General features: G+C 42.3%; 1 protein-coding gene across 5 annotated transcripts in view; it reads left to right on the plus strand.

Annotated features, from left to right (window-relative positions):
- Nucleotides 1-14289, plus strand: part of SPATA5 (spermatogenesis associated 5) — a 374551-nt gene that overhangs the window by 16042 nt on the left and 344220 nt on the right. For all 5 annotated transcript variants that reach the window (XM_033215186.1, XM_033215185.1, XM_033215188.1 and 2 more), the window contains exon 9: nucleotides 2091-2346. In XM_033215186.1, coding sequence (XP_033071077.1) covers nucleotides 2091-2346 — 256 coding nt within the window. The remainder of the gene's footprint in view (nucleotides 1-2090; nucleotides 2347-14289) is intronic.

Here is a 14289-nt window from a genome sequence, read left to right on the forward strand (position 1 = left end):
GACTGGAGTGCAGTGGTACACTCTCAGCTCACTGCAACCTCCGCCTTCCGGGTTCAAGCCGTTCTCCTGCCTCAGCCTCCTGAGTAGCTGGGACTACAGGCATGCACCATCACACCTGGCTAATTTTTTTTAAATCTTTTTAGTGGAGATGAAGTTTCACCATGTTGGCCAGGCTGGTCTCGAACTCCTGACCTCGTGATCTGCCCGCCTCGGACTCCCAAAGTGCTGGGATTGCAGGCGTGAGCCACTACTTCTGGCCTGAGGGGTTTTTATTAAGAAATGTCATGAATAAGTCTTATTACCCATGTACAAATGGACTCTTTCAAGGCTTTGTACTAGGGAAATGAAAGAAAGTGAGAATAATGGAAAACGTTTTGTACAACATTTAAAAAGACCTTATTCATATTATCAGATTCTCTGATAGGGGATACATTCTTTTATTAATAAAAACTATATGCTAATTATGGCAGGAACATTCATAGGACTAACAATAGGCATGAACAAAAATTTTCTAAGACTCCTGATATCCATTAAGTAGAAAAATACACTTTTTATGCTAGATTTTGAATAAGTAAAGTTTTTAGAATCATAATATGTTAGAAACACAATAAATTTTAGAAATTATGTAGTATCAAGTCTCTTTTGCACATTAAAAAACTGGTCATTTAGAACTTTTTGTTTTTACTGCCTAGTGGCAGAAAGTAAACATGTGAAAATAGTATAAAGGTTTGGCATCAAGTCACTTATATACTAACGTGTTAAAAATTTTAAGTCTGTAAGAGAAGGGTTGTCACCTGGTGGAGGCTGCCTGACCAACTGGTTCTCAGTCCTGGAACAGTACCTAGGAGTGATTGTCATGTCCCAGGTTTGATTCTCAGGTTATAAAGTTGGAGAATTCAGTGTTATTAGTATGTTGGAGATGATAGAGTTGTGAGGACAGACTGACCCATGATAATAACACTTACAAGAGAATGATGTATAAAATAGTATGCTAGTTTGTCCATTTATAGTCAGAGATGTGATTATTAAGCAGACCAGATGTTTGTGTTTATGGATGACCATATTTTCAGCTTGATGGCAAATAGAGAGCTGTCTTATAATTACAAGGGTTCTTGGTAAGTAGGAAATCAGATGAAAGGCTTAGTGTTGGAGAATCTTGATTATTTCAATCTGCTGTCTCTTTCTCTGCCACTGGGATAAGCCTGTTGTGGTTTAGTGTTCTTGCCTTTGGGCAAGGAATGGAAACATGTGATACTGATGTTTTAGTCTGAATATATTTAAGGGTCTGTTTTTGTACTTCTAAACTTATAATTCATAGATTCACTGTAGTCCCTGCATTGTCTTTGGCACATTCAGTATAATTGATTAGGTTTGAGCTTTAAAAAAATTTTTTTTAACATAAATTGCATTCCAGTTATGTTTGTCTCTGGGTCATCTGAATAGAATATTGGATAATTTCTACTGGTGGCTGATCACGATCATAGTTCTTTATTATTTGTTTTTCCTAATTTCATTTTCAGAGAGTAAAAATACCTATATATTCAAGGGTGGCTGATACTTGGATATTGGTTATATTGTCTCTCTTTTCAGGAATTTAAAAATGTATCCATATTTAAAAAACAGTCTATAAGCAAAGACTTTTTAAATAACTTTCTATTAGAATCTTGTTCTATTTGAGTATTATATGTGTCACAATCCTGACTTCCAAGTAGAGGAAAAGGACTATTTAAAACAATTAAAGCAATTATATGGTATAGTATTATATATGTGTTTTCTTAATGAGAATTATATAGTTAAGATGCGAGAAGTAAGAGAGATATGGTAGATGGAGAGGTAAGTATTGGAAAACTTTCTACAGGAGGAAGCATTTAGGCCGAACATTGAAAATGTACAATAAAAGTAATAAATGTATAATAAAAATCTATTACTAATAAAAGTAATTGATAGGTAATGGAAGTGTAAGAAATAGGACTTAGTAGCCTGGACAGTTAGATGATTCAACCTTGTCTGTACAGCCAGTGTGCACCTCCCACTTTTTTTTTTCTAACTTTCAGAAAAATAAGAAATTTATTTTCATTTTATTTTGTTAGGAAGTAAGTGAAGGACAAGTGTTGGTTCTTGGGGCCACAAATCGCCCTCATGCCTTGGATGCTGCTCTCCGAAGACCTGGGCGATTTGATAAAGAGATTGAGATTGGAGTTCCCAATGCTCAGGACCGGCTAGATATTCTCAAGAAACTGCTTCGAAGGGTACCCCATTTGCTCACTGAGGCTGAGCTGCTGCAGCTGGCAAACAGTGCTCATGGATACGTTGGAGCAGACTTGAAAATCTTGTGTAATGAAGCGGGTGAGTGTGGTTGGCTATGGTGAGTCTATATTGATGCACTGATCTCCAGTTTATTTACATACAAATAATTTATATTTTTACTGATTTCTTAATGGAAGTAGCTTTGTTTCTAATTATAAAATGCATAATTTTTATTTGAAAAAATTTTGTTGGAAAAACCTAGATGATTCAGAAAACTATTAAAAAGAAATAAAAATCACTCAATCCTACCTCTAAAGGATAACCACCATTATAGTGTATACAGTCAGCCCTCCATATCCTTGGGTTCAGCATCTGAGGATTCAGCCAACTGTGGTCTGAAAATATTCAGAAACAAAAAACATTAAAACAGTAAAAAAAATACAAAAATTTAAAAAATATAGTATCGGCCGGGCGCGGTGGCTCAAGCCTGTAATCCCAGCACTTTGGGAGGCCGAGACGGGCGGATCACGAGGTCAGGAGGTCGAGACCATCCTGGCTAACACGGTGAAACCCCGTCTCTACTAAAAAAAAATACAAAAAAACTAGCCGGGCGAGGTGGCGGGCGCCTGTAGTCCCAGCTACTCGGGAGGCTGAGGCAGGAGAATGGCGGAAACCCGGGAGGCGGAGCTTGCAGTGAGCTGAAATCCGGCCACTGCACTCCAGTCCGGGCGACAGAGTGAGACTCCGCCTCAAAAAAAAAAAAAAAAAAAAAAAAATATAGTATCATAACTAAGTTGACCCTTGAACTATGAGGGCTTGAACTGCATGGGTCCACTTATATATGAATATTTTTCAATAAATACTTTGGAAAATTTACTGGAGATTTGGAACAATTTGAAAAAGCTTTTTCTTTAGCTTTGTTTTAAGAATATAGTATATAAGACACGTAACATAAAAAATATGGTTAATCAGCTGTTTATGTTATTGGCAAGGCTTCAGGTCAACAGTAGGCCATTAGTAGTTAGGTTTTGGGGGAGTCAGAAGTTATGCATAGTTTTTCGACTGCACAGAGATTGGTGTCCCTGACCCCCGAGTTGTTCAGGGGTAAACTGTATTTACATAGCATTTACATGGGATCAGGTAAAAGTAATCTAGAGATTATTTAAATTATATGGGAGGATGTGTGTAGTCTATATGCAAATACTATGCCATTAACTGGCTTGAGCAGTCCTTAGATTTTGGTATCTTAGGGGTCCTGGAACCAATACTCCATCGATACTAAGGAATGACTATATCCTACTAGACTTATCCAAAGTATACACACACATACACACACACACATGCATGGACATATAATCAGATCAATTGGTGGCAGAATTGATGATGACAATATTCATTGATATATTGTGCTGTGCTGTGGAAATCAGGGAGAAGTGTAAACTGGAGAATCACAATTTTCCTTAAAATTGAGTGTCATGCTGGACCCATATTAACTTCGGTAGGGATGGTATCAAGTTTGAGAGGCCAAAGAAGAGGCCCAGAGCCAATAAATGAACCTTAGGGCTTATTTGGCAGAACTAACTTACAGGGTGGTCCAGTGGTGGTGGGCTGGACAGGAGAACTGCAATCACTTGCAAAAAGCATGCAGCTTGTATAGCATTTTCACTTAGCATCCTCCCCCCAGCAACTTCCACATGGCAACCTCCTTTCTTAAGTTATTGCTTTCAGATGCATCTGCCATACGCCCTGCACCAGCATACCCTTGCGTGGCCCTCACATTCTTATGCCATTCTGTCATGATATCTCTAGGGCCAGGTATGTGGAGGAGCTTTGCAGCTAGATGCTGCAGCAGCAATATAAACTACAACAAAAAAGAAGAACAAATACAATAACAATCATACTTCATAGAAAGTTTTTCAAGGACTTGGGAGTTCATTAAAGCACATGGTTATAGGGTTTTAAGACTTAGATGCTGTAGTGGAAATATGGAAATACTCATATGCATGGCCTGGGTTACATCGTCAGAGTCATCAGGAATACATACACAACAGGTTTTAATTAATCTATAGGTTCCGCCCTTGTGGGGGCAGTTAAGATGTCCAGGGCCATGCGATTTTTACAAAGAAGGGTGCAGGACACACTATTTCTGCACTGCTGTCATCCACTCTAGCCCATCATCGTGTACAGCCCGCCTACAGTGGGAGTGACATTAACTTGCTCCCTTACCAGGCGGAAAATATGCCATCTCACGTCGGTGGTGGGAAACTTGCTTCATGAGGTGCTGTTGTCACTGAAGGGAAATAGGTGAAGGTCACTATACCAAGTGTCGAAGTGGCCCCAGGCACTCATGTTAGCTGCCTCAGTGTGGCATGGCAGGCCCACAGTGGAGGAGAGGGGGAGCTCTCTGCAGACCTAGTAGTCTCTTCTTCTGGAGAGAGAGAACCATCTTCACCCAGTCCGCGAAGAGGTTTGCGGCACACCATCTATGGGCAAAAGGTGGGATGTTTAGTGGGTATAAGAAAGGACAAGTCCTGGCCATTTAATAAGACACGGGGAGTTGTGTCATTCTGAGAGAGCACCACCCCTGGCAGCAACCTGATGCCTGGTTTACAATACCAAATGGACTGGCCCCCCTCTGTAATGTGTTGCAGGAGGCCAGAGGAAGACAGTGGAGGTATAATGTTTCATGAAAGGATGTTCATCCCCTTGCACAAGGGAGGACTAGGATTCATTATTTTAGAATTACAGCGGAGAGTATGGTATAAAATAGGTGTGACCTATATATCCTGTTCTAGGCCCTTCCACCATGGAGCAGAAAAAATGAACTATCGGGCTGGGTTTGCCATTTCCCAGAACCATGTAATGATGTGCTCCCCAGTAGGTCGGTCCTGTGGCAAGGGCAATAGCAGGTTACTTTGTGTCCCAGGTTGAGGGCAAAGGTGTGCTGTTCGTTATCCTATCTACCTGGATCCTGATGGTGGTATCACATCCTTGTGTTAGAAGAGTATACACGATGGGGTGATGAGAATGTGCATGTTCATTCAGGTTGTGCACGGCTGCTGGTAAGTGGTGTGTCCACAGAGCCAATTCCTATAGGAGTTGTTTCAACAGTCCATTCATTTGTTCAGTCAGCCCCACTGCTGTAGGGTTGTACGGCCAGTGGAAATGCCAGTGGATATCTGGGGCCTCTGCCTATTCCTGTACTTTATATCTGGTAAAGTACGAGCCCTGGTCATTGTTAATTTGTTTTTTTTGTTTTTTTTTGAGATGGAGTTTTACTCTTGTTGTCCAGACTGGAGTGCAATGTTGCCATCTTGGCTCACTGCAACCTCTACCTCCCAAATTCAAGCAATTCTCCTGCCTTAGCCTCCTGAGTAGCTGGAATTACAGGTGTGCACCACCACGCCTGGCTAATTTTTTGTATTTTTAGTAGAGACAGGTTTCACCATGTTGGGCAGGCTGGTATCAAACTCCTGACCTCAGGTGATCTACCCGCCTCGCCCTCCCAAAGTGCTGGGATTACAGGCATGAGCCACTGCGCCTGGCCCATTGTTAATATTGATGGAGACTCTGTAGGCTGCACAAATCTGTTCTGGTCCTTTTATGGTGGCATGCTTGCTGGGATATACTCTCAGTAGCCCTGTGCAGGTTTCTGCACAAGTTAAGGCATAGTGGCAGCCATCCAATAGGGGCAAAGATCCTATGTAGTCTACCTGCCACCGTTGTGCTGGGCTCTGGCCCCAGGTGATCTTTCTCGTATCAAGTGGCAAGGGCCTGTGGTGTTCCTGTGCACAGGTAAGACGTTGCTGCCAGATATGTGCTGTGTCTTTGTTTCATAGTGGCAGCTCCAATTCTTTGCTATGGCCCAAAGGGTAAGTTGTGCCCTGTGTCCTGTCTTCTTTTGTAACCAGTTGACCACGTCGTCTGTGGGGACTCCCTTGAGGAGATGAATGCAGGTTAATTTGTCTGCCTGTTGATTTCCAGGTGGTGTAGATGCAGTGTGGGAATCCACATGGTAGATCATTTTATGCATCCCCTGGATGCAATGGGGAATGTCCTTCTACATGTCAGTACCCCAAAGGAGGTGACCTGCTACTGTCTAGTCTTGTGCTTCCCATTGTAGTAGCCACATGTTGAGTCCCTTTACATTGGATTAGGTAAAAGTAATGTAGAGATTATTTAAATTATATTGGAGGATGTACATAGGCTATATGTAAATACTATGCCATTTTATATAAAAGGCTTGAGCTGTCGTTAGATTTTGGTATCTCAGGGGTCATGGAACCAATACCCCATAGATACCAAGGGATGACTATCTCCTATCAGACTTTTCCAAAGTACACACACACACACACACACACACACGCGCGCGCGCGCGCACGTAATCAGATGCATTGGTGGCAGTATTGATGAAGACAATATTTATTGATACATCGTGCTGTGGAAATCAGGAAGAAGTGTGTGCTGGAGAATCACAATTTTCCTTAAGGAATGTCATGCCGGATGCCTGTTAACTTCAGACAACCCACCTGTGAGTACACAGGACTGTTGGGTCTGGCTTATAGAGGAGGACCATCCTGGCAGCTTACAGCTCAGCTCATTGGCTGCTATGTCCTTGGTCTATATCCATCCAGGTACTGTCAGTGGATGGCTGGATGGCCACGCCTGTTCAAGTGCAAGGATTGCCTCATAACAAGATGTTTGTGTACCAGGCCTGGTCAGACATTGGACCCTGTCCATCCTGTATGAAGGAGAGCATCTAGTGAGGCTCAGCAGCTTCCCTTAAAGACTATGTGACAGTTGTTACATAGATGACAGGGCCAAGCACTGAATGGAGCTCTGAGCTTAAGGGGCTATTAATGTGGTCCTCTGTTGCAGGTATGCATGCCATTTGGCCACAGTCTGTGTCTCGGCATTCCCAGACTTCAGTTTCTGGAAGATACCCTTTAGCCAACCTGCTTTGGGGTACTGGGTGCGTACTGGCATTGGGACCCCCTTTGTAATGTCCACTACTTGTTGTAAGGCATAATGTATAGCACAGAGTTGTTGTTCCATCACACTATGTCTAACTTCACCCTTTTTCCGTAGCTGGGACCAGAATCCTAAAGGCATGTCTTTGCCTTTGCCACAGGCCTCACCCAAACCCCTCAGGGTAACTGGCTACATCTGGTTCACAAGGCTGTCTGCACCTGAACTCCCAAGGCTTGTATTTATTTCACTGTGACTTCAGCTGGTTCAAAGTCCTCATCCTCCTTCGTGGATTAGTCTCAGTGGGCCCCCTTCTTGACTAAACAGTATGGGGGTCTGAGGAGTTGGGCCAAATGGGGAATAAAACGATGCCCATACCCTAGGAGTCCTAAGAAGGTTTATAGCTACTTTGGTGTCACAGGATGTGAATAGGCCTGTACCCTATCCATAATGGCAGACTCAAGTATTTGGCCGATAAGCCTGGACTCTGGATTTTTGTCTGTGTTTATTGCTCATGCTCTGTTTGCCAGATGAGACAGCAAGGTGTGGGGGTGCAAATTGAAAGCTGGAAAGAGAAGTTAGCACGATATCATTAGTGTAATGGAAAACATGTACCCCTTCCAAGACCTCCATGGCTATGTAAATATCCCTGGAGCAAGATGGTAAAGGCCTGTTGTTCTTCCCAGGTGAATGCAAATTGATCTTGACTCTCTGGGGCAGTGGGGATGCTGAAGAAGGCATTGGTTAAATCAGTAACAAAGTGGTAGTGGTATGTGTCCAGTGCCTCTCCTGCCCTCTTTAGAAGGGAGGTGATATTGGTAACAGGTGCATACATTGCGGGGACTGCCTTATTTAATTCCTGGTAATCTGTCATTGTCCATGTCCCATCAGGCTTCCACATGGGCCATACATGGCTGTTGTATGGGCTGTGCGCTGGCTTTATAATGCCTCCTTGGGCTAACTCCTTAACAATCCCTGTGGTTTCATTATGTTCCCCCAGCAGGCAGTATTGCTTCAGTGCTACTGCTTGCTATGTGGGGTTGGCAGCTGTATTGGTGTCCATTTCACATTCCCCTTGATCACATGCTTCACCACTCTCAGTCAGAACTCCCCAGCAGTTGTTTGGAGGGTCAAGCCTGATAAGATATCCATTCCCAAGATGTATTCCAAGATGGGAGCTATCCATACTAAATAGGGTTTTGGTGGCAGTCTCCCAACTTGTAATACTCAGTTCAACCTGTCTGATCCCCCTCCATAATCATCTATTGTTATTTTAGCCCCTTGGAATCAATGAATGTCACCATGTATGAAAGTGCATTTGGCTCTAGTATCTACTAGGGCATGCACAATCTGTTTATTCTTAGGCAACCAATATATAGTTAGTTCTACATGTGGCCTCTGGCCCCCAGGTACCCTGGCCACCATTACTCTTATCAGAATTCCGGGACCTTGGCTTTCATCCAGTTTAATGGGGTTGACACTTGCCATGCCTGTGCAGGAAGGGTGGTGGGCTGAACCTGAGGCTCCTTAGTGAAGCACTCTTCTGGTGTGAGCTTCTGCCACGGTCTGACCGGAACAGTATTAGGCTGTTTATCTATTTTCATAGTAGCTGTTCTGCCATTACCAGGTTGCGCCGCATTTGTTGGTCAGTCACCCTGATGGGCCCCTTGGCCGTCTCCTTTTCTTTGGCGCCCTTGTCTTTCATCCCAGCAGCATATACCCTTTGCCTACAGTTTCTCCATTTCTTGTAAGTTGTTGGCTGCTTGGGCCACCTGAGACACTGGCTGTCCTACTAGGGGACTCTGGATAGACACTAGCATACCATACCACTGGTTGGGTGCAGACTAAGATGGTGTCTTTCATGTTGGCAGTGAAAAGCTCTTTGTTGGACCTTGGTGATGTTCAGCATAGATAGCATGTTTCATCCCTAATTCCCAGAGGATGTCCTGCAATTCATTCATAGTCTGCCATCGCAAAGGAGATGTGGGGATACTGCCCTCATCTGGCCATGCTTCATTACAGCCCACAACCACCCAGCTAAGGAGGGGCATGGTCTGATCGTCATTATTGGCACCATAGAGGTGCTGCCTCAGGGCTGGGTGGCATGCAGTGGATGCCATTCCACTCATCTTGAGTCTGGAGAGTACAACACCCTCCATCCTCATGTCCCATAGACAGAGAAGCCACCTCTCAATCAACTGTCTCTCTTTCTTCCTGAACCCAGCTTCTGCCCAGCTCCACTAGTTCCCCAGTGGTGTAGTGCTGCATTGTGGTACTAGTCTTTCAGGCAGAGACAAGTTTTATGGGTCTACTCCCTGCGGGCACCATTGGTCTGACTTTATCTTGGTAGAGAGGACAGGACCTCTATGGGCTTATCCCAGTCCTCACTCTGCTCCTCACTAGAGCTCTCCATTGGGTCCCCGGACTTAGGAAGATTTAGTCATACAGTCCTAACTTGACATGGGAGCTGGCGACCCTTCAAACAGGCTGCCTGACAAGCTAGGATTTCCATTTTGTCACCCTGTTTCTGCAGGTGGGACAGTAGGGTCTCTGATGTTTTAGCTTGAGCTAGTCTGGCATCTCTTTCTAGTCATAGTTCTTCCTATAACGGATAACCCCTGACCTGTGCTGGGAGCTCGGCCCCAGTGGTTGCTGGGAGCACTGTCAAGAATCGCCAGCCAGTTGTGGCTGCCGCAGCTCAGGCATCTAACTTTCGTTTAGTTAGATCTACCCCTTGCAACAGCTCTTCCAGACCCTTTGGTGTTTTTGGGGTGTTCCGTACTTGTACATTGGGCCTAATACATCAAGGATAGTGAGTTTTGGGCCGCACATAAATGTGCTGGTCAGCCTGGGATTCCCCCCTTGGATTTCGCCTTTCCTGATCTTATAGTCTTGGTGCTCATGAGATTTTTCTCCACCTTCCTACTGGGTTCACCAGGTGTGGTACTGGGTCCCTGTTAACTTCTGTAAGGATGGCACCAGGTTCAAGAGGCAAAAGCGACCTGGAGCTAGCAAACAAGACATAGGGTTTTATTAGGGAGAACTAACATACAGGGACAGTCCAGTGGTGGTGAACTAGACAGGAGAACCTCAACTGCTTGCAAAAGGCATGCAGCTTATATAGCACTTTTATTTAACACCCTCCCCGCAGCAGCCTCCACGTGGCAACCCTCCTTTCTTAAGTTATTGCTCTCAAGTGCATTTGCCATACACCCACTCCCACTGTAATGCCATTAATCCATTCCTGAGGATTAATGTCGTTATGGTCTCATGGCCTAATCGCCTGCCAATGGTTCTACCTCTTAATACCATAACAATGTCAATTAAATTTCAACGTGAGTTTTGGAAGGGACATTCAAATCATAGCAGTTATTTTAGAGCTTTAGTTCAGAAACACAAATACTGTAACTTTTACCTCCAAATCATTGACTCATAGTTGTCTAATTTAGTAGGCTTTGAAGACCCTGCCTTTAGTCTTTTTGACCTTTTATGTGGACTGATATATGTAGGGAAAGAGGCTCAGGAAGGAAAAACAGTTAGGAAAAGAAAACTTGGAAAAGATATTTTAGGAATCTTTGAATATCTTACTCTTGGTGGAGAAAATCATTTTTCTTTCATTTTATTTGATCATTACAATTTCTAGGTTATAGGAATCACAGTTGGGAGAGACTGCAGGTTATGTAGACTATCAAGGCAAATACAAACATTCTTTGAGTACATTATGCTCTAGGACTGGGTCCCATTCTGTCTAGTTTCTGTGAAGCTGCTTCTAGCTTCACAGGATTAGTGGGCCTGGTCATAGAAATGGATTACGTAGGGATCAAAAAGCAGAAGTATCAGTAGATAATTTTGCTTCTTTCCTTGCATTAGGTGGTAATGAAGTCTGGATTGCTGTGTAGGTGTTGCTCTGTTGGACTTGCCTGTGGCATCTAGGCAAGTATTCAATGTTCAGCATGCCTTACTAGAGACTTTTTGACTTTCTAATGCATTTTATGCACTCTAGAAGGCTCTGGGATTCTTGCTGTCCAGAAACACACAGTTGGTGAAGGAAAGAGATTTGTAAACAACTACAAATGTAATGATAAACTACTCATAAAAATGTAAAAATGTAGTGACTTCTGTGAGGAAAGTAGATACTGTGGTTAAATAGAAAAAATGACGTCTAAGAAGAAGCTTAAAGTAGGAGTCCTAAAGTGAGAAAGTGAGAAAAGGAAAACATTATTTGACTGAATCCTCCTACCAACACTAAAATAGAAGTATCAGACAGACTCAAGAAAGGCCTCAGAGTGAGTATCAAGCAGAGCTGGGATTTAAAGCCAAGGTCATCTTACTTCAACTTCATGCTCTTAATTAAAACTAATAAAACATGGATTTTGTTCAGAGGGGTATAAGACTTTATAATTTAATTTTAGCCTGTGATACTAAGGATAGGATCAGTTTATAAAGTAGAAAATATCCAGGTATTGAACTGATCTATTTTCCCCTAATCTAGCAATGAAGCAGATTATGAGGAGTAGTTTTTGTTTTTTTTTTGAGATGGAGTCTCGTCGCTCTGTCACCTAGGCTGGAGTGCAGTGGCGTGATCTCAGCTCACTGCAAGCTCCGCCTGTGAGGAGTAGTTTTTAAAAAGATAGTGTTGTAATTACAGAATCCAGTAGGGAAAATGTGTGTGGTTTTGTGTATACTGTCCCAAATACTAGTGTATGTTGTATTGTGTAGTATCATTTTCTTTATGTAGCAGAATAAAGTTTAAAAACAGTATGCTGGAATTTTTTGCAAGAAAATTTTCTAAGGAGGCAGGGTGGTATAGTGTAGAACAGGTTTTGAGAGTTGGACAGACCTGCTTTTAAGATCAGGCTTGTGATCTTAGGCAGGTTCTGTGCCTTATCTGAGCCTCGGTTTTCTCCATTTGTAAATTGAGGAGATTGGAGTAGATGATATTTTAGTGTCATAATGCATTATGACATTCCCTGGACATAAGGGAGAACAAAAAAAAAATGGAAGAAAAAGAAGGATAGGAAGAATTAGAAAAAGGAAAGGGAGAAAGAAGTTAAAGAAAAAGCCCTAAGCCTCTTAAGGCCTCATCAGCTATTTTCAGTGGTCTTCTCTTTTGTATCTGTATGAATGACTTACACTTAGGTAGTCAGGGTTTTCCCATGGTGTTCTTAGAAACAGTGCTATAAAGCAGACTAGTGTTTTTTGTGAAGTGCACTGCATTTTCTCATTGGAACAGTTATAATTTCTGACTAAAGACTGAGTAAATTATCAATTTGATTAGTAATGTGACTTAGAAAGCTGAAACAATTGTGAATCTATAAGCATTTGAAGTGGTAGGACTATGCTCCAAGTGCTATAGAATAGGCATAAGTGTATCCCACTTATTGAACATACAGCAGCATTCCTGTATACTATGATGTGTGCATTGAGCACAGGGAAGAACATTCATTCTACGTGGTAGATTTGAACTACTCTCTTAGCTTTAAATAAAAAGAATTAGATGTTTGGTGTTGCATTCCACCTCAGGTTACAGCACTTATTAGGGAATAATTTGAGTTGCTCTCAGTCCTTTGAAATAACTGCCTACACAAGTTTGAACTCACATCTTTTTTGTTGTTGTTGTTAAACATGGTTAAGTTTTCTTGGGCAGGTGCAGGCAGTCACAATCATTACACTCATCTTAGAATTACCCAGAAAGTTAGAATAATTATTTTTTTAAAGAGTCATGGTAATATCTTAATATTCGGAGGCAATATTAATGACTTCTGGTATATTATAGGTGCTCAATAAGTATTTGGTTAGTTGAATTGAAGAATAATTTGACAAATGTATGTAAAATCTAAGAGATATAATTATTACCCTATACACCCTTGATGGAGATGAATAGTGTTTATTAATTTTAGAGTTGAGCTTGGTTTTGTTTGTAAATACCTTGGGAATCATCTCTTTTTTTCCACCCTTTGTTGTCTTCAGAAATCCCTGCTTTGTGCTGAGGAAAGAACTCTTAAGTGGTTATTGCTACCTTTATAAATAGCAATGAGCAAGTTATATGTTCTATGTAATCTTCAAAAATGTAGGACAGTGAGGCCACTTTAAATAACTGATTTTAGTCCATTTTTGCCTTCCTGCCGACAGATTTCTAAGCTTTGGCTCTGATATGGCCTTTAACTACATTTGTTTAAAACAAGTGCTTTTCAGGAGGTGTTTTCATTGTTCACCCGTTGTTCTGTGTTTAAATGGAGTGCTTGTAAATGGCCACTGGCATATATGGGTAGTTAAGGCATCTTGACCAGATTTGTGAGTTTGACAGTAAGAGACTCCATCTCCAGGAGATGTATTTCTGGGTTTGTAGGTTAAATCTGTCTCTTTCTATTACTTCTTCCCCACGGAATTCAGGTTTGTTTCACGTGTTTTTAATTCAGGACCAATCACTTACAGCAAAGGGTCTTAAACATTATTGTATGAGAATCACCTGTAAACCAGGTTACTGAATCCCACCCCCAGATTTTCTGATTCAGTAGGTCTGAGCCGGTGCCTGAGAATGCTAACAAGTTCCCAGGTGATGCTGATGCTGGTGCTAATGCGGCTGATCTGGATACCACATTTCGAGAGCTTTTGACGTATAGGGCATTAGTTCCTAAACCTCATTATGCGTCAGGCTCACCTGGGAAACTACACGTTCACTCACTCGAGCTCACACTTGCACTCACATTCCCCCTCATAATTAAGTGTTGAAGGGAGTTAGGAAGCTGGAGGCAGGATCTATAATGTTTTCCAAGTGATTTTGAAGCAGTCTTGCCTTTGTCTGTGATTGGGTATTTGATTCGCTGATTTGGGCAAGTGGTTCTCCAACCTATGTAAGAATCATTTGTAGAGCTGGTGAAAACACAGTTCTGGGGTCTATCCTGCTGATTCCTGTACGTCCAGAAGATCCAAGTGGAGCCCCAAATTTGCATTTCTAACAAACTTGCAGGTATGTCGCTGCTGGTCCAAGAACTGTACTTTGAGAATCACTGATCTAGGGCAACCAACTACCCAGTTTTTGGAGATTCTCTGTAACTGATTTAAATAACTGGA

This window comes from Trachypithecus francoisi, unplaced genomic scaffold (genome assembly GCF_009764315.1).
Source record: "Trachypithecus francoisi isolate TF-2019V2 unplaced genomic scaffold, Tfra_2.0 Lachesis_group1, whole genome shotgun sequence".
Taxonomy (NCBI): domain Eukaryota; kingdom Metazoa; phylum Chordata; class Mammalia; order Primates; family Cercopithecidae; genus Trachypithecus; species Trachypithecus francoisi.